Here is an 18,156-nt window from a genome sequence, read left to right as displayed (position 1 = left end):
CGTGGTCGTTTTTACTTGAAATAAAAGCTCCAGATGAATCTTGGTGTAAACAGGGATCTGAGTGATCCTAAAGCATCACCAGCTTGCTTTGATTCATCAGGGATTTCTCTGGCATGAATTGAGTCTAAAGCATTTCTGAGCAACAATAGAGAACTGGGCAGGGAAAAGACAGTGGCAGCATTGTTAGGGAGCTCCAGTGAAAAGAATCAGTGTAAAAAAGAATAAATATAATTTAAAGCACTGGTAGAAGCTGGCAAGATGCAGAAGTAGAATTAGGAGTTTGAAGCCTACATATTTAATGTCAGAAGTGCTGTGATTAGTGCTCATTGACCAGTTTTTCCCACTTCTTATATTTTTTTCTTACTTGAGTAAGAGCAGCAGTTGGGTTTAAAGGAAAATGTGTAGCTAGGGAAGGATTGTTTTCCATGCATGTGTACTTTAAATAGGACAGCAAGCCCATTACTACCTGTGTCTTAAACATCACCCAGGCTGAAGAAATGCATCTTGTGGGTATCCAGCAGAAAGAACACAAAGATTATCCCTTTATAATGCTCAAATTTGATAAATACTGGAATTTCAATTTTCTGTACCCAAAGGGGGACCTCTTGTAGCATTTCACTGCAGACTGGTGTTGGAGACAGAAGGTGCAGAAGGTATAAATTATTAATTTCTGCTTTCAGAGAGCACCAGTATTAATTTGCTTCCTTTCTGTGGATAACTTTTTAGAACCATCAGTTACTTAGCAAGTGTTTTAAACACCACCTGAGTGTTTAATCTTCCTGTTAGCATCTTGGTACTTGGAGATAAAATCCCTAGGATGGGGTAGGGGTTGACAGGAACCACTCTAGAATCCTCTTCTTTTCCATATCCCCCACTCTTCTGAACTGCTGCTGAAAAGCTGAATTAAGTGCAGTTATTGTGGAGTGCATCTGGAGCATTGCACAAGCAGAGCCCATGGCTTTAGGTCCCTGATTTAGAGCAGGGAGGGGATAGTTGGCCTGTGCTTGGATGTGGCTGCTTCTTGGGGGATGTTCTTCTGAAGTAATAAATGTTCTGATCTGTTCCTGGTCTCTGGTGTCCCTGGAAAAGCTCCATCCTGCCTGTGGCCATGCCCAGCCAATACAAAACCAGTGCTGCTCTTGTGAAAAAGGAGTAGATAAAAATACTGTAAAATTAACCTGACTCCCCTTTAATTCTTGCATGGCCACTTTGCTTCCCTGGGCATCCAACATCTGTCAAGCTACACTTAGAAAAATAGAAGTGACTGCAGAATGAAGCATAAAAAATAAAACCCCAACACAATAGGAGGCAAATTACCCCAACCTCTTTTGTCATCAGGAAGTTTTGTGTAAGAATTAATTTACTATCTTGTTGTTCAGCTGTGTAGTTTCCTGAATTTTATGTCCTTACTGCAGTTTAAAGAGGAGGCCTCAAATTTTTTCCTCCTCAGTTCAGATACTTGGAGCTCTTGCCTCTGTTCAAGAGGTATTTAAAACCTGAGGCTGTTGTGATATCACTACTGGGTTTTTTTTCTTTTATTTTTTTCCCATATTGGGGGTCTTATTGGTTTAATGTGTGTCTCAAGCTCTGCTTGCTTGCTGGAAACTAAATAGCTTTGTTTTTTTAAATGTTTCTAATGTGTGGTGCCATGCCTAGTTACTAAATTCAAACAAAGAAACCACTCTGAGCTGCTAAAGGAAGGATAAATTAAATTGTGAGGACTTTTTTGGTTTGATTTTACAAATTATTTCTGAATGTTGCTGGCCTATTAAAAGTAGTTCATTTGTAAGCCTTTTAGGTGTCCCAAAACAGATATTTTTCTAAGCAACATGGCTGGGGGAGAGGGGAGGGGAGTGAAATACCTTTAATTTGTGAACAGTTGACAGTAAAAGAAAAACCTGAAATTCAGAATCCAAGGGGCTGATGTTGCATTATCTGTGAGCAAAAGTGGTATAAATGCACTTATCACCCAAGCAGGTCCCACATCAAAGGTTTAAATAAAATCACAGTCTCTGTGGAAGCATTCACAGGATGCTTTTATCTGGAGTAAGTAACAAATGGATCATTTCAGTGGTTGGGTAGGCAGGGACGTAATTAGAACTAATAAGTTGTTTGGGAGAAAAAAAAAAAACCATGGTTATGCTCAGCAAATCATGCAGTTAAACCATTGCTGCTGTTCAGAATTATACAGAGGGAAAGTCTGGTAATAGTTGGTGCATGTTTTGTCTTTTTTACCCTTAAAATGTGTTTGATTTTTGATAATGCTGAACATGAGCAATCTAATAGCAGTGCAAGCATTTTAGAGAACTTAATTTAGAGAAGATTTTTCCTACTTTTAGAAAAGCTTCATAATACAAGGAAGATGCCAGCTAATTATGAAACATATAAAACCGTAGACTCAGTGACTTGACACATTTTAATTTGTAAATCAAAACGTTTAAGCCATGGTGGGAGATCCTGAGGAGTAGACAGACTCAGGACTGGATTCAGTAGAGCACCTGAAGGCCATGTGCAAGCATGTGAATAAACCCCTAGAAATCAGTTATTCATCTGCTTAAAGTTGTGCCTGTGTTCTAACACTTTTTTTTTTTTCCTGGATTGAGACCTGGAGGGGAGTGGGAGGATTCTCTTTTCTAACCATTTATGTTTGTATGGTGTATGCAAGCAGGTTATGTCTGTAGCTTTCTTTTTTGTTTTCAAGGAGAACTTGCTGTAGTTTTCAAAGTACTTGTGTTCTAAAGAAAATTTAGAGCCCTCTTTTAGGCATCCTTGTTCTGCATACAACTTGATTTAATATTGATTTTTGAACTTGTGTTTAATAAAACATAGACTCAGTTTTGTCTGAAAGTGTATTACAATTTATTTCTGCCATTTTTGTGTAAAATTTACAGAAACAGTGTTACATCGTGCGCTCCAAAGGTAATGTCTTATTCCTCTAAGGCTGTGTCCTTTTCCTTTTTTTTCTTTCTGTTTTTAATCTTTTCCTTGCTTTCTGAACATTGTTATGTGCATTGAATCCTTTGTTAGGACTGAGGTTCTTGGGGGGGTGGGGGGGTGCTAACATGTTCTTAGCAAAAAGATGCTTTTCTCTTCAGCAGTATCTTAAGCCAATTTACTTTAAATTTGAGTGAAGTATTTGTCCTGTAATTAACTTGACTGATAGTATGCATTATAAGGCAGATTTAAAATGTTTTAAATTATAAAAGTTCTGTAGGCAAATGCTTTAAGAAAACATTTTTGGGGGGAGAAAGTGTTCGTGGCTCTAGGTATCTACAGCACAAAGGCAGTAAGTAGTTTTTGTCCTGATTATGTTTTGAAGCCTAGGAAAAAGTGCAAGGCTTGAAAGGCAGAACTTGGGCAGTAAAGTGGTCTCTTAAAGTGCCCATTTGCAGAATAAATGTCCTGTTACAACTCTTAAGACTGAGAGGAGAAAACTTTAAAAAGCACAACGAGGAGTTGGGTTTCTGCTTCCCAAGGGAAGTCTCTTAAGTCACCCAGCTCCTTGTCCTGCATCTGAGGAGTTTTCTTCTTGGATAATTCTTGTGTTTTCACTTCATGAACAAGAAAATAAGAAAGTCCTGTCCATTTTACCTCTCAAATTGCCAGTGTAATGGAAGAAACCTCTTGATGAGTTTTAATGTGCCAACTGTCCCTTTGTTTGCTTATTGAAGACAACTCTAAAGGAATTAAATGCTTTGGTAATTTCCTCTATTGGTCTTCAAGTGCTGCTTCATGTGGCACATCACCACAGCATTCCTGTCAAGTGTCTCTGAACCTATTGCTGTTTCAAGCTAATTCTAATCTCCAAGTCTTCTTTATTATTGATTTCACTCAAGTAACCCAGTTGTGGTTTTGTTTTGTGTTTTTTTTTTTTTCCACTCCTTTAAATCAGCTCTAATTAAACCCATTTAAACTGTTTCCCTAACAGTGGGTTCTTAATGCAGTTACCTCTTGCTTAAAGAACTTCAAAAGCTGGAAGCATTTTTCTCTTTGTAACAAAATGCTGCATTAGCAAGGGAAAACCCAAAGCCCACCCCATACTAGTGAGAAATAAAACATTGTCTGGGTAGCATTTCTTTTCCTGTGTTAAACAAAAGGAGTTTTCTTTATTTAGTGTTGCAGCAGTGAAAGGTCTGGTTGGCATTTGGAGCTTAAGAAAAAAATAAAAATCCAGAGTGTAAACACTCTTTGGCATTCATTCCAACTTACTAGTTCAAAAGTCAACTTATAAAGATACATGCTTAGAAAGTGGTATTTTATTATAGCAGTGAAAAACTGACTTCAATTGTGCCACATCTGTCTTATTGTAAATTTAGAAAAAAAAATAAATCTGTGATTATTTACTTGGAGAGAGGGGAAGTCACTGGAAGAAGGTTGGAAAGGCAAAATAGAGCCTGGGGAAGAGGGAGGAAAAGGCTTTTTCAAATATTAAGTAACTTAAAATGCACTTTATCTTGACTTCTATTTTGCTTCCTCAATATACAAGATTAATGCAAGTTCTGATGTTCCTTACTGAATTTATCTGCATAGCAAAGTTCCCTGTGCAACATTATGCAGGCTCCACTGAAACAAGCAATTTCCTTTCTTTTTTTTTTTTCTTTTTTTTTTTTCTTTTTTTTTTTTCTTTTTTTTTTTTCTTTTTTTTTTTTCTTTTTTTTTTTGGAAAAAAAAGAGAGGTCCCAGGTTTGTAGCATTATCATCAAGAAGGTGAAGCTCAACACAGAATTACATCCACACAGCCTTGAATATTCCAGTTTGAAGTCCACCCAGAAATTGGGCATCACTCCAAATGACTTTTATCAGGGTAGTGGAGAGAAGACAGTGCAGTTACATTTCTCCATCAGGCTAGAAACAGCCAGGAGCTGAAAAAGAGGGAGGAAGTTGTGCATTTATCCCAGAAGGAACCCACAGGGTAGAGCACTGAGTCTGCTTGCACTGAGCTGCTGCTGCTTTTGGGGAACTTGTGGGCTGAAGTGCTGTAGTCTTGATGTTTAAAGAGAGAAGGATTGCTTTGTATTCCCAGTCATGAGGACAGTCAAGTAAATAAATGAGAAAGTAGAAGGGGGGGGAGCAAAGAATTTATCACATAGTTCTCTCCTTTTTTTTTTTTTTTTTTTTCTTTAAATAAATTGACTTTAAAGTGACTTCGTAATGTAAGAACCTAGCAGCTCCAGAAACATTTAAATTCCATTAGTTACCCCATATTTATTTCCAAATTGTATTTTCTCTGTGATTAAAAATGTTAATGAGTTTATTTGAATGTGTATTTAATGACATTTATTTGAAGATTGTTTATTGCATGCATAAAATACTTGGTACAACCTTAAAGTATGCAGGGTTAGCTAAACTTACTCCATGTAAAAGTTTAAAAAAAGCCTTTGTATAATCTGTAAAGTTTTTTGATTCCATGTATGTAACTGGATTTTTTCACTATTTTTTTGTCTTACCTTCACCTCTTTTTTTTTTTTTTCTCTGTGCCATTCTCTTCTTTGTTTCATCTGAATCCCTGATTTATTTTTTTTATCATCTTCCCATCTTGCTGTTTGTCAAACAGAACAACAAAACCTGCTCCTCATCTCGATGGGTAAGAATCCTTACAGTTCCTCTCATGATGCTTAAAATGTGAAAGTTGGAAATCTTTGTTATATTGAAAGTAGACAACAATGGGGAACAAATTCTTAGCTCTGTGAAAGATTATACACTAGAACAAGATGGAAAACAATCTTTAGTTTTATAAAAATGTCATGTTGCAATTTATTTCCTAAAGCTGGTCAGAAATTTATGTCAGAAATCTTAACACTGATTTCTTTTAAAGTGCTTGCTCCCCTCAGTCCATAAATCAGGGAGTTGAAATATTAAGTTGAATACATTTGGACAGTATTCTGTGTGTGTGTGTGTGTGTGTGTGTGTATGGCATGGTTTTATCCCAAAAATATATTAGCTCCTGGAAGTCTTAAGTTATAGGGCAAATGGAAGAAGGACAGAGAAGTGTGGCAGGGTAGAATAAAGCTGGGGATTCCTTAATTATATCTGCCAGTGGAAATTTGTATGCTGAGTTTGTAAAGACATATAAATGCTGCTTCTCTGGAGAAAACTGCACTTTTTCATCTCTATTTATGAGTCCTAGATCTCTGTTGCACAAAATTCTGGAAATAGGATGGATTAGAAGTGATGAGCTGTTTACCCTGTCCATGTAGAATTGAGTAGAATGACATCAAATATTTCTTCTAGATTGAGCTGGAGCAAACCACTGTTTCACATTGCATGAAATCCTAGCATTGCTGTAAATGTACAAGTAATCAAATCTTATTTTTAAGTTCAATGCTTTTTAAGAGCCAGATGATGTCAGTGGAGCAGAGTGTTTCAGTATGTTTTAAACCTGAGTCTAATTGGAAAATAATTACAGCAATATATAAATGTTTGTGCTTTCCAAATGTTTTATTTCTGCAGTGTACACGTTGTCTTTGGACTGGTTATTTCTGGTTTTGAAGTAATAGAGCAAATAGAAAATCTGAAAACTGATACTGCAAGTAGACCCTATGCAGACGTACGAGTTATTGACTGTGGGGTGCTTGTTACAAAATCAGCAAAAGATGGTAAGCAAATGTAGACCTGAAGTTAATTAAATATTGACATTTAGAGAGTATAAAACCCATGTAAAGATCTAGTAATCAATAGGGTGAATCTCTAGAATCTTTGTTCTTACAAACCTTTAAAACTTCAATCTTGGTGAAAGCAGTGAGGAAAAAAAAAAAAAGGTTTAGTGCCCTAAAGCTTTGTGTGTTGGAAAATGTGTGGCTGCTTCCTATTTTCCCTCATTAATGTTTGAGGTCGTTGAGAAATATTAAAAAAGTAATTAGAACTTCTTTTTCTGAGCTTGAAGACACTAAAAAACTTTCATGGAAGCTGAATTCTACTGAATTCTCTGCAGTTTCCAGAAGTTTAAGATCATGTAATGTTTGTATGTGCAGTAGCAACAGTGAACATAACTTTCTTCTTCAGGAGAATTCATAGGGAATAAATCATCTCAAATATACCTTAACACCTGCTGTAAAGTAATGGAATGTTTTCATTTTGAGTTTTCTACTTTGCTTTCAACTTTCCTTAAGGATAATGGGATTCTTTATGTCCTTAACTGAAAGTCAGGAGGGGATTGATAATGTAAGGGAATGAGGATGCAGAATGGAGTGACAAAGATATAAAAATAAACATACATAGCTGAGGCTGAAACTCTTAAATTTTGTTTTGTAACCCTTGGATTGCTTTCTAAGGAAGCTGATTTTTTTTTTTTTTTTTTTTTAAGATAATTACAAATGATCTTTGGAATAGAATACACAGATAAGCAAAAGTGTGAATTCAGTGTTATAACCTAAAGTATATTTTCAAAGAAGAAAATGAGGGGAGCCCCTATTCTTAAAATTATTCTTGCTTATCTGCCTTGGGGTTTTTTATGTTAGCTTGACACAAATTACTATCTAACTTGAATTTTCAACTTGCCACAAATTAATTTTAAAACAATTTGGCTTTGCAGTGTGATCTCATGTGGTGGAAGCTGTGCATGGAAGCTCTTACAGCTTAATTCATAGTTGTAAAAAAACAAAAAAATCCTTTAATTGCTGTGTTTGGAAAATATTTGTATTCTAATGCTGGGATGCATTTAGACTGGACACAGCTGCATAACTTTTATTGTATTTTATTGCAACTCAGTCTGAAAAATGTTCACAGAGGTCCTGTGTGTATTTCTACACTGAGTTTTTAACTATCTCTGTTAAGCTTTGGAGAAGAAAAAGAAAGTGTGTTCTGAATCAGAAGCTTCATCAGAATCCTCCTCCAGTGCATCCAGCTCTTCAGAAACCTCATCTGAAAGTGAAGCTGAAAATGAAAGAAGCAGGAGGAGAAAACGTAAAAGAAGAACTAAAACCAAACAGTCCAGAAAACGAAGGAAGGAGGAGAGAAAAAAGGAGGATTCAAGGTGCAAGAGAATCTCAAACCAAAGACGGTGATTAGTGTCTTAAATTTCAGAATTTTGGAAAAATCTGAGCAATCCTACTTGCTTGTACAAAAAAATACTTGTTTGTATTTTGTTTTGTTTTTTTAAGGAAGCACTCAAGCAATTGAGATGAAGTGAGTGTCAGGGAGATGGAGTTAGGCTTTTCTCAGTGGTGACCAGTGATAGGACAAGGGGTAATGGGTGTAAATTGGAGCATAGGAGGTTCAAGTTGAATATCAGAAAAAATTTTTTTACTGTAAGGGTGACAGAGCCCTGGAACAGGCTGCCCAGGGGGGTTGTGGAGTCTCCTTCACTGGAGACATTCAAAACCCACCTGGACACGTTCCTAGGGGATGTACTCTAGGGGGCCCTGCTCTGGCAGGGGGGGTTGGACTAGATGATCTTTCCAGGTCCCTTCCAACCCCTAGGATTCTAGGATTCTATGATTCTAAGTTGCTTTTACTCTACACATTTGGATTTTGATTGTTGAGTTTTATAAACAAACCAACAACAAAAAAAAAGCTCTCATCCTGTTGGGTAGCTTTCTAATGAAACAGTTTGGATGGTTGTGGTAGAGAGGAGCTGGAGCAACCTTGAAGGAAGCCTCAGCATGTTGTAGTATTTAGGACTTGCTGTGCCTGTGTTTCAGGGAGACATTGGGCACATCTTTGACTTATATTTTATTTTTGCAAAAGATTTCACAACAGGCAGCAAATTTAAAAGCAAAATTAATTCCTCCAAAGCCAGAACTGAGCCTTCTTTCCACAAACACTGCACCATCCTTCCTTCAGCATAAAATGAGGCATTAGTGTGAAATAATATTTCATTTTTTAAGTCACCTTAAAGGCTCAGTTTTGGAATTTGCTTTGGAAAGTGGTGTTTATCGGTTGCTTGTTGGCTTTGATTTCTCAACTTACTTTTCCCCCCCCCAGCAGCCTGTCTGACAAGAGTGATGTAACAGAAAAGGCAGGGGACATTAGCACAAAGAGGGACAAACCTGTGGTACGTCCTGAAGAAATTCCTCCAGTGCCTGAAAACAGATTTTTGCTGAGAAGAGATGTGCCTGTTGTCAGTGTAGAGCCTGAACCGTAAGAATCCTTGAGCTTTCTTTTCATGTTGACTGTGAATAAAATTGTCCTGCTAACATTGTGTTACTGGAGCTGATAGATGATGGAGGTAGTGTCAGGATTACTGAAATGAGGTAATTTAATTGTCCTTTTTACAGTTTGTAATATTCCTTACAGCCTGGGTCAGGGTTTAGCAGGGAAATCTGGTGAATTAGTTTAATGGTCCCTAAGGGCTGTGCAAGTTGTGACCTTAAATTGAATTACAGAAAATTTTTTAAAAAATTGAATAATTCCAGAGGAAGTTTTGTCATGTAAACCACATCAAATACTTGATTTCAAGGTGGACTGATTAGGAGAGGTGATTTTTCATCTCTGTTAGACTGAAGTGAAACAGGGTTGTGACCTGTGTGATTTTGGTACTAAGAAGGTCATGAGTTCACAAGCAACTTTCAGTTTGTGTTTTGCACCTCTACTAAATGTCAGCTAGGTTCTTTTTTTTTTTTATCAAATTACTCTGCTTTTTGACTCAGCTGATACATGACATTGCCAGATATCTCTAAAATCATTTTGTTGAAGATTTTTTTTTTTTTTAATTTCAGTTAATGGCATAGTCTCCTGTAAGCCTTTTCTTGAGTAAGTAATTTACTCATTTTTTTTCAAAACATTAGGAACTGCTCCTTTCAGGCATATTAGGTGATCTGTAAAAAGGAATTCTGAATTACCTCTTCTTGCTCAGGAAAGAAGCAAGGCTTTAGAACCTGTGGGCTGTAGTGAATTGCCATTCCCTGCCCTGTTGTGTAACTGCTGACATCCTGAAACTCCTCTGTCCATGTTGTCTTTGTGGTTTGTGCACCCAACCCAAGTTAAACTCTTTAAAAAAGCCACATAGCACTTCAACCAGAGTGCTTTGTAAGTTTATTGTTAACATTTATAGGTAGAGACAGCAGATAGGCTACAGGTGTAGTTAAAGACAAGCACATGTTGATTTGTCTTGGATTGCAAAACGTGTGTATTTTGCTTTATTTCTTGGGGAGTTCACTGCATTCTTAGTTCTGCTATCTCACAAAATAATATTTTACAGAATTAGATTAAAAATAGTTTAAGTTTTGCTTTGTTTTTCTGTGTAAGCTTATATTATATTGATTTATGTAGGAAGATTCTTGATGCTACACCAGTTCTGACCAACCAGAAACCATCAGTCTCTAAATCTGGACGAAAAATTAAAGGAAGAGGCACAATAGTATGTGACAACTTCTTTTTTTTTCTTTCCTCTCACCCCTCTCTGACTTCTCTTGAGCTTTGAAGTTCCTTGGGAGTTTTGTCAAGTCCATGTTGTAGATTGTCAGGTAGTTCATTTTGTAAGACTTCTTTTCCCCCCCATCGTTCTTGTTACTGTCTTTTTACTTCAGAATTGCTTGGGAAAACAAATGCTTACTCTTCAGCTATGAGAAACAGAAGAATAAAATTACTTCATTTTAAAGACCAAAGTTAATTTAGCCAGATTTGTCCCACGTGAGCCCCAAGATCTAAAATTTTGAGAAGTGACAAGAGCTTTTACTCTTCTCCATTTCCTGGATTTCCTTTTTGGTGTATTTTGCATGTCCTCCCAAGCTCTGGTATTTGCAGCTTCTGATGGCTGTGCCTCTGTTTCTGAGAAACCCAGTTTTGGGGCAACTTTGGCAGAATCACTTCCATTGTTTGTTTGGCTTTTTTGACATTTTAAGTTAGCCTTTTGTTTCACTTTTTTCTAACTACTTCATGGAGCTTTTCAAATTTATCACCTGTCCCAGCTGAGGTCAAGTCTGTAATTTCTGATGGCACTACATGGGCAATAAGTTACTACTTTACAGTGCTGGTAGTGAAACATTTTTTACAGATGCACAGACTTTGTCCTTTTTTTTTTTGTCCTTTTTTTTTTTTTCTCCTTTTTTTTTTTTTGTCCTTTTTTTTTTTTTGTCCTTTTTTTTTTTGTCCTTTTGTTTTTTGTCCTTTTGTTTTTTGTCCTTTTGTTTTTGCCCTTTTGTTTTTGCCCCTTTTTTTTCCCCTCTTTTTTTTTGCCCCTCTTTTTTTTTGCCCCTCTTTTTTTTGCCCCTCTTTTTTTTGCCCCTCTTTTTTTTGCCCCTCTTTTTTTTGCCCCTCTTTTTTTTGCCCCTCTTTTTTTTGCCCCTCTTTTTTTTGCCCCTCTTTTTTTTGCCCCTTTTTTTTTCCCTTTTTTCCCTTTTTTTTTGCCCCTCTTTTTTTTCCCTTTTTTCCCTTTTTTTTTGCCCCTTTTTTTTTGCCCTTTTTTTTTGCCCTTTTTTTTTGCCCTTTTTTTGCCCTTTTTTTGCCCTTTTTTTGCCCTTTTTTTGCCTTTTTTTGCCTTTTTTTTGCCTTTTTTTTGCCTTTTTTTTGCCCCTTTTTTTTTGCCCCTTTTTTTTTGCCCTTTTTTTTTGCCCTTTTTTTTTTGCCCTTTTTTTTTTGCCCTTTTTTTTTTGCCCTTTTTTTTTTTTGCCCTTTTTTTTTTGCCCTTTTTTTTTTGCCCTTTTTTTTTTGCCCTTTTTTTTTTGCCCTTTTTTTTTTGCCCTTTTTTTTTTGTCCCCCTTCCTTCCTCTCTGAAAACTGCCACCATTTATGCAAATTTTTTTTCTCCTTGAAATCCTTGGTATTCTGAAGACCTTTGCTTTTCCTTAGTTCCACTGTCCTCAAGCAAAAGTTTTTCTTGTCCCTTCTCAAATAACCCACAATCCAGGGCCCAAAGTGCTGCACACTGGTGTTTTTCAGTCAGTGGAAGAGAAAGTAAGCAAAGCTTTTTGTATCTGTGTTTGATTCTGGTGTATTTCAAAATGTAACATACCATGCCTGAGGATATTCTTCCGGTGTAGAATGTTTTCCTGGGCCAATTTAGCAGCTTTTGGGTAACCATAAACCCAAGATTTGGTCCTGCACATTTTTTGTTTGCAAGTGGAAGTCCTTGGAAAAAAAAAAAAAAAAAAAGAAAAAAGTGTATATAAAGATCAATACCTGAACATCTGAAGACACTTCTCATTAGAATGGTCTTAACTGGGACACCTGAGCATGATTTTTTTTTTTTTTAATGTGATAGACACTGAGTTTGAGAAATACTTTCCTGCTGATCCCCATGACCCAGTTATTTTAGGCCAGAAAATGAACATTTTAGATAACTGTGGGGTGGACCAGGGTCTGTATTACAGACTTTGAGCCTTCCCTGACCACCCCTTGTTTACCAGCCTTGACATTACCTCTTTTAGCTGTCTTTGCTGCATCTGGCAGCTTCCATTCATCTATGATGTTTGTGATACTCACCAGAGGAAACCTTTTCAAAAGAATGCTTTGAAATATTTCTGTAAATAAAGATGTTTGGAAACCCAGCTTAATGCTGAATGGATTTGGCTTTAGCCAGGGATTTGTGTGTCTTATCTTATTTTTCATAAGTTTTGGCACCCTCTTGGCAAAATTGAGAATGAAAAAAAAGTAACTAATGTCAGAAATAATTTAGGGTTTTCAGTTAGTTGGAGGAACACATTTTTCTGCCATCTGTAATAGCAATGGTTTCTCTCCAGGGATGTCCCTGGATGTTTTTAAGAAGAGACTGAACGTGGCACTCAGTGCCATGGTCTGGGAACCACAGTGGTAGTGGATTAAGATTTGGACTTGATCTCAGAGATCCTTTCCAACTTGTCTGGTTCTGTGATGTTTTTCAAAATATTCCTCTGCAATTTTGGATTCTAATGGGTTCTGAGAGATAACCAAGTATGCTATGAGAGAAGCAGGGCAGTCCATAAAATTTTCACAACCTGTTCCATGCCCCTCATCTGTAAAAGTTTCTGGCTTTTTAAGAAGTCACTGCTTCAGCTCAAAGAATAGGGAGGCCCCAAATCTTCACAACAGGTTGTCTTTTTTTAATTTGTTTTCTTGATTACAAAACAGGATGTCTTGAAGACTTCTGAATAAGCCAATACATAAATCTTTCTGGTTTTATTTTGGGAGAGCAATATTTTTTTTTTACATGTTGCTATCTTTATAAGTGTGTTAGTAAGTGATTGAGTAAAATCCAGGTGTTTTTTGTTATTGAGTCAAGGAGCACCTGATTTCCTCATAGAATTCACATTAAGTGTGTCTCCAACTGGGGTGGAAAGTAATCTAGCAATATTACTTTTTTACCCTGCTGCACAAGTAGCTCTTATTGCCTGTTTAAATCCTGTTCCTCAGCATAATTTTTTTTTTAAGTGTGAAGCTTCACTGTACTTCTGTGCAAGATTTGTTTTGTTTTGCTTGGGAGGGGGTCTGAAGCTGGATTCCCATTTCTGAAGAGCTGAACAGCAATCACTTTTCAAATAGGGTTTCTCTTTACTTACACAAGCAGTTAAGTGTCTGCTAACTGAAGTGAAACATCTGTTCTTTAGCACCCTGAAAAAAAAAAAAAGTTGGTTAACTGCAGCAACAGTTAATCTAAAATCTGCTGTGTAAAGGGAATCTGTGATCTCTCTCATTGATTTTTTTTTTTTTTTTCCTTCTACTTTTTGAAAAAATGGGTTAGCTGCAGGTCCCTCTCAACCTTTGTGAAGTGCTCTCAGAGGATAGGATTTGGGTAGTGAGGTGATCCAGTCTCACCTGCAGGATAAATGCACATATACCCACCAAAAAAGGGCATTTTGGGCAGGAAATGTAGAATTTGTGTTTTTTTTCATGGCCCTTGGTTGGGTAATGTTGTCTTGCCTTCTGTTATGGACAGAAACACTACAAGACACCACATTTTTTCTGTATTATCCAGCCACTTTGGCATAATATTTTTTTTCCTTTGGATCTCCCTTTGCTTTCTTAGAGATACCACACCCCACCTCGGTCACGGTCGTGTTCAGAGTCTGATGATGAGGAGAGCAGTGAGACCCCACCTCACTGGAAAGAGGAGATGCAGAGATTACGAACATACAGACCACCCAGTGGAGAAAAGTGGAGTAAAGGAGATAAGTAAGACCCTCACCACAAATTTAAAATGTCTTGGGTTTTTAAAACTTGAATAGCTTGTGTGGATATACCACGTCATTCGTGTTTGACTAAAAGATGCAAATATCTTTGTGGTTAGTGCATTCCATCTAAATTCCAAAAGTTAAAGGGGAAAGCTTTCCTAAAACCTTTCTGCTTTGGAAATGTGACACCATGTGAACATACTCTGAAAAGTGTCAGAAGAGTTGTTATGGATGGTGCCATCTTGTCACTTCTTGAAGAAGTCCATTTCCTGCTCTTTCCATAGAGGTAGTCATGGTAGGTTTAATTTAGCCTTCGTCTTGGTTATATGGTTTCTGTGGATACCAAATAAGACAACTGAATCCACCAATCCTATATTATTTTAGATAATTATTTTTTCTGCAATTTTTCAGCCATCTCAAGCTCTGTGATGGAATCCAGCTCTCCAGGATTTCTGATGACACTAAATCTGAGCTTCTGTAACGTTGTGATAGTTACACTTCAAAAGGAGAACTGAAGAATATTATATATAATAATTATTCAGTAATTGTGAATGCTTCTGACAGTTCTTCATATATTCTGAGTGTGTTGAATGTATTGCAGCAATGATAAAATTGCTCAATACTCAATGATAAAATTTTAAAATTTGTATTTAAAAGAGTTTTAGAATCCTGTAGGTGCAGAGGTCAAAGTCCTGTGGACTAGGGTAGTTAAAACATTAAATCTCTGCAGGTTCTGCAGTATGCAACACTTGCTGGTGGTGGCAGATGAATTTCTTACAGAAAAGTAGTTCTCTTGATATTGATATAATTCAATATATTTAAATGAGTGCAACAAGCTCAGCCAAAACAGTTCCCTGGTAGTAAGAGTGTGTGTTAAGAGTGAGAGCAAGTAAGTAAGAGTGTGAGTTTTTTAAACTTCATTGCATTTGAGGTGGGACACATTGTTTGTCTGAAGATTTTAAAGAATTTCCACTTAAGTGTGGGGCTTATTTGTTTTATGTTCTAGGCTGAGTGACCCAAGTACAAGCAGATGGGATGAAAGGAGTGCATCCCGGAGATCAAGGTCTTGGTCACACAACGGTTATTCTGATCTAAGTACTGTGAGATACTCAAGCCATCACAAAAAACACAGGAAAGAGAAGAAGAAGGTGAAACACAAAAAGAAATCGAAGAAGCAGAAACATTTCAAGAAGCACAAGCAAATTAAAAAAAAGAAAACATCAGCTTCATCAGATGTGGAGTCCTCTCGTTCCTTCCGTAGGAGGACAAAGTCATCTTGTGATCGCGAGAGGAAATCTCCTTCTTCTTCTTTGTCTTCCAGACATTCATCCAGAAGAGACTGGTCTAAATCTGATAAGGAAGACCAGAGCTCATCAACTTTATCAAGCAGAGGTACTCGATCACACTACAGGTCCAGGTCCAGATCCAGATCTAGGTCTAAATCAAGATCGTATTCCCGAAGAAGCTCTAGATCAAGATCAGCTTCTAAATCATCACGCTCTCGAAGTAGGTCAAGGTCAAGTTCCAACCCTGGGCATCGAAAGACAGTCCCCAGTTCTCCATGCAACATTTCAACACGATTAAATGAAAATAAGTTGAACAAGACTGCTGAGCCTGTGAGAGCAGTTATACTCCCAAGTGATAAAGTTGTCATACCACCGGTTGTCCCGGAAAACCTCCCTGTTATACCCTTAAGCGATAGCCCACCACCCTCAAGGTGGAAACCTGGGCAGAAACCATGGAAGCCATCTTACGAACGAATTCAGGAAATGAAAGCTAAAGCAACCCATTTAATACCCCCACAAACTAATTACAATTTGGTAGTCATTAAAGAGGCAAACACTTCTTCCTCGTGTCGGAAGAGACAGAGGAGTTCCGAGAGCGACCGGAGCGGTTATTCCAAGTACCGGAGTGACAGGAGCTCAGATAGCTGGCCAAGGTCCAGGAGCAGGTCCTCTCGAAGCAGATCATACTCAAGATCTTACACAAGGTCTAGAAGTCCATCCAGCTCTAGGACAAAATCTCCCTCTTCCGACCGATCGCCGTCGCTGAGTAAATACCGCAGCGACAGGTCGGGTTATAGCGAGTCAACGTCTTATTATTCCCTTAGTGATGATGGGAGGCACAGAAGCAAAAGGAAATCAGCATCGAGTGGTCAGAAAACTCGGTCTCTTAAGCTGAGGCAAGAAACAAGCTCTGAAAGCACCCTCCCTTACACCTGTGCAAAAGACTATGATGAGTCCTCTCAGGGATTGAAAGAGAGTGACAGTTTATCATCTTCCGATTTCTCCACTGACAGCGAACGTTCTGCCAAAGCAAAAGGAGCCCAAGAAAAAGAAGGACGTTTTCAACTGGAAGGAGATGCTCAGAAACAGGATAAAAATAGCTTCAGTTCTGAGAGAGGGGAGGAGAAATCCAAGTGCGAGCGGGATTCTGATCATGCTAAAAAGAAAGCAGCTAAGGAGAAATCTTCTGAGCAGCCTAGAGGTGGTGCAAAAACAAAACGAAAATCCTACTCAGGTAGCAAATGGGACTCTGAGTCAAATTCTGAAAGAGAGGTGAGGCATAATAGGGGAGATTCCAGGCCTTCCTCCAGTAAAGAAGAAGGAGAGGCCACATCAGGATCTGATACAGAGCTTAGTGTTACCAAAAGGATAAAAAAACAATCCAATTCTTCAGAAGGCTTTCTGGATTCTGATTGTACCTGGAAGACTAGCAAACAGTTGTCATCTTCTGAGTCTGAGAGTTCTTGTTCCAGCTCAGCAAACGTTAGAGAGAAGTCCAAAAAACACAAGCATGGCTCGAAAAAAACTCTTAAAAAATCCCATTCCAAAAAAGCAAAAGAAAAATCAAAAGGGAAAAATGAAAAGAAGCAGAAAGTTCAGAAAAGAACAGAAATGTTTCATTGGCAGCCTCCCCTGGAATTTGGTGACGAAGATGATGATGAGATAAATGAAAAGCCAGTTACCAAGGATGATAAGAAAGAAAAGGAGTTTACCAAGGATGAAAAGGACAAACAAGTTAATGAAAAGGATGAAACAGTCAAAGATAAAATGGGAAATGGTGAAAAGTCTTGTGTGGATGAAAGCCTTTTAAGTAAAAACACTGCATGTGATACCTCACCAGATTGCAGTAACCTTAATAAAGATAGTGTTGAAGTAACTGCTTCAACCAGTGTTTTAAACTCAGGAATAAATGTGAGCACTTGCAAGAATGAGATGGAGCAAGCTGAAGAAAATAACCAGAATGGATTGGAAGATGTCATTCAGACAGATGACAACATGGAGATTTGTACTCCGGATCGTAACTCACCAGGGAAGGTTGATGTGGATATTTTGTCTCCTGTCATTCTCACCACTAAACCTCAGGCTTTAAGTGCTAGTGTCAACAAAGATTTACAGGTTGAAACCCCTGAGCAAGATGCTGTCAGACTAGGAAACAATATTGTGGACTTCATAAATGTTAAGGAACAGGAAACGGGAAGGCAAGAAAATAACTCTGTCCCCTTGTCTAGTGCTAAAGACTGTAGCTTAAAAAGTGAAATTACTGAAAATACACAAAGCAATATGGTAGATAACAAATGGAAGCCCTTGCAAGGGGTTGGTAATTTACAACCAGGAACGATTAGTGCTGCCACAGAAGTTAAAAATGTAGCTTTAGCACCAGAGCCTAAACCAGCAGGTTTAAGAATTGAAATAAAAACTAAAAATAAGGTAAGGCCTGGATCTCTGTTTGATGAAGTTAGAAAAACAGCACGGCTAAATCGAAGGCCAAGGAACCAAGAAAGTTCCAGTGAGGAGGAATCTCCAAGTAGAGACAACAGCCCATCCAGGAGTCTCAGTAGGTCCCGGAGTAAATCTGGATCAAAATCCAGGCACAGAACAAGGTCCCTGTCTTACAGTCACTCCAGAAGTCGATCCCGAAGTTCTACATACTCCTATAGGTAAGAAGTTTGTGCTATTCCCACAGCCAACCATGTTAACTGGAAAGCTCTTACACTTTTAAGGCATGTTTTTCTTTCCCAACTTGTGGTTTTTCTTTTTAAACTCTTTAAAGATTCTCTTTAAAGACCTGTATCTTTTAGCAAGGATGGAATAGGTACCGCCCTTAAAAGATGAAGCCTTATTATGCT

General features: G+C 37.7%; 1 protein-coding gene across 10 annotated transcripts in view; it reads left to right on the top strand.

Moving 5' to 3' along the window:
- The window catches only part of NKTR (natural killer cell triggering receptor), a 47,017-nt gene that overhangs the window by 22,917 nt on the left and 5,944 nt on the right, over nucleotides 1-18,156 (top strand). For 4 of the 10 annotated variants that reach the window (XM_071734564.1, XM_071734570.1, XM_071734568.1 and 1 more), the window contains 7 exons: nucleotides 5,555-5,584; nucleotides 6,451-6,596; nucleotides 7,774-7,999; nucleotides 8,923-9,078; nucleotides 10,210-10,297; nucleotides 13,880-14,025; nucleotides 15,031-17,967. In XM_071734564.1, the coding sequence (XP_071590665.1) occupies nucleotides 5,555-5,584; nucleotides 6,451-6,596; nucleotides 7,774-7,999; nucleotides 8,923-9,078; nucleotides 10,210-10,297; nucleotides 13,880-14,025; nucleotides 15,031-17,967 (3,729 nt within the window). Of the gene's footprint in view, nucleotides 1-2,884; nucleotides 2,920-5,554; nucleotides 5,585-6,450; nucleotides 6,597-7,773; nucleotides 8,000-8,922; nucleotides 9,079-9,662; nucleotides 9,691-10,209; nucleotides 10,298-13,879; nucleotides 14,026-15,030; nucleotides 17,968-18,156 lie in introns of those variants that run through there. The other 6 variants (XM_071734565.1, XM_071734563.1, XM_071734572.1 and 3 more) reach the window with 5 other exon arrangements.

The sequence above is a fragment of the Heliangelus exortis genome, chromosome 2 (genome assembly GCF_036169615.1).
Source record: "Heliangelus exortis chromosome 2, bHelExo1.hap1, whole genome shotgun sequence".
In the NCBI taxonomy this organism is placed as follows: domain Eukaryota; kingdom Metazoa; phylum Chordata; class Aves; order Apodiformes; family Trochilidae; genus Heliangelus; species Heliangelus exortis.
Note: the sequence above shows the minus strand (reverse complement) of the source record. Positions and strands in the feature narration are given on the sequence as shown.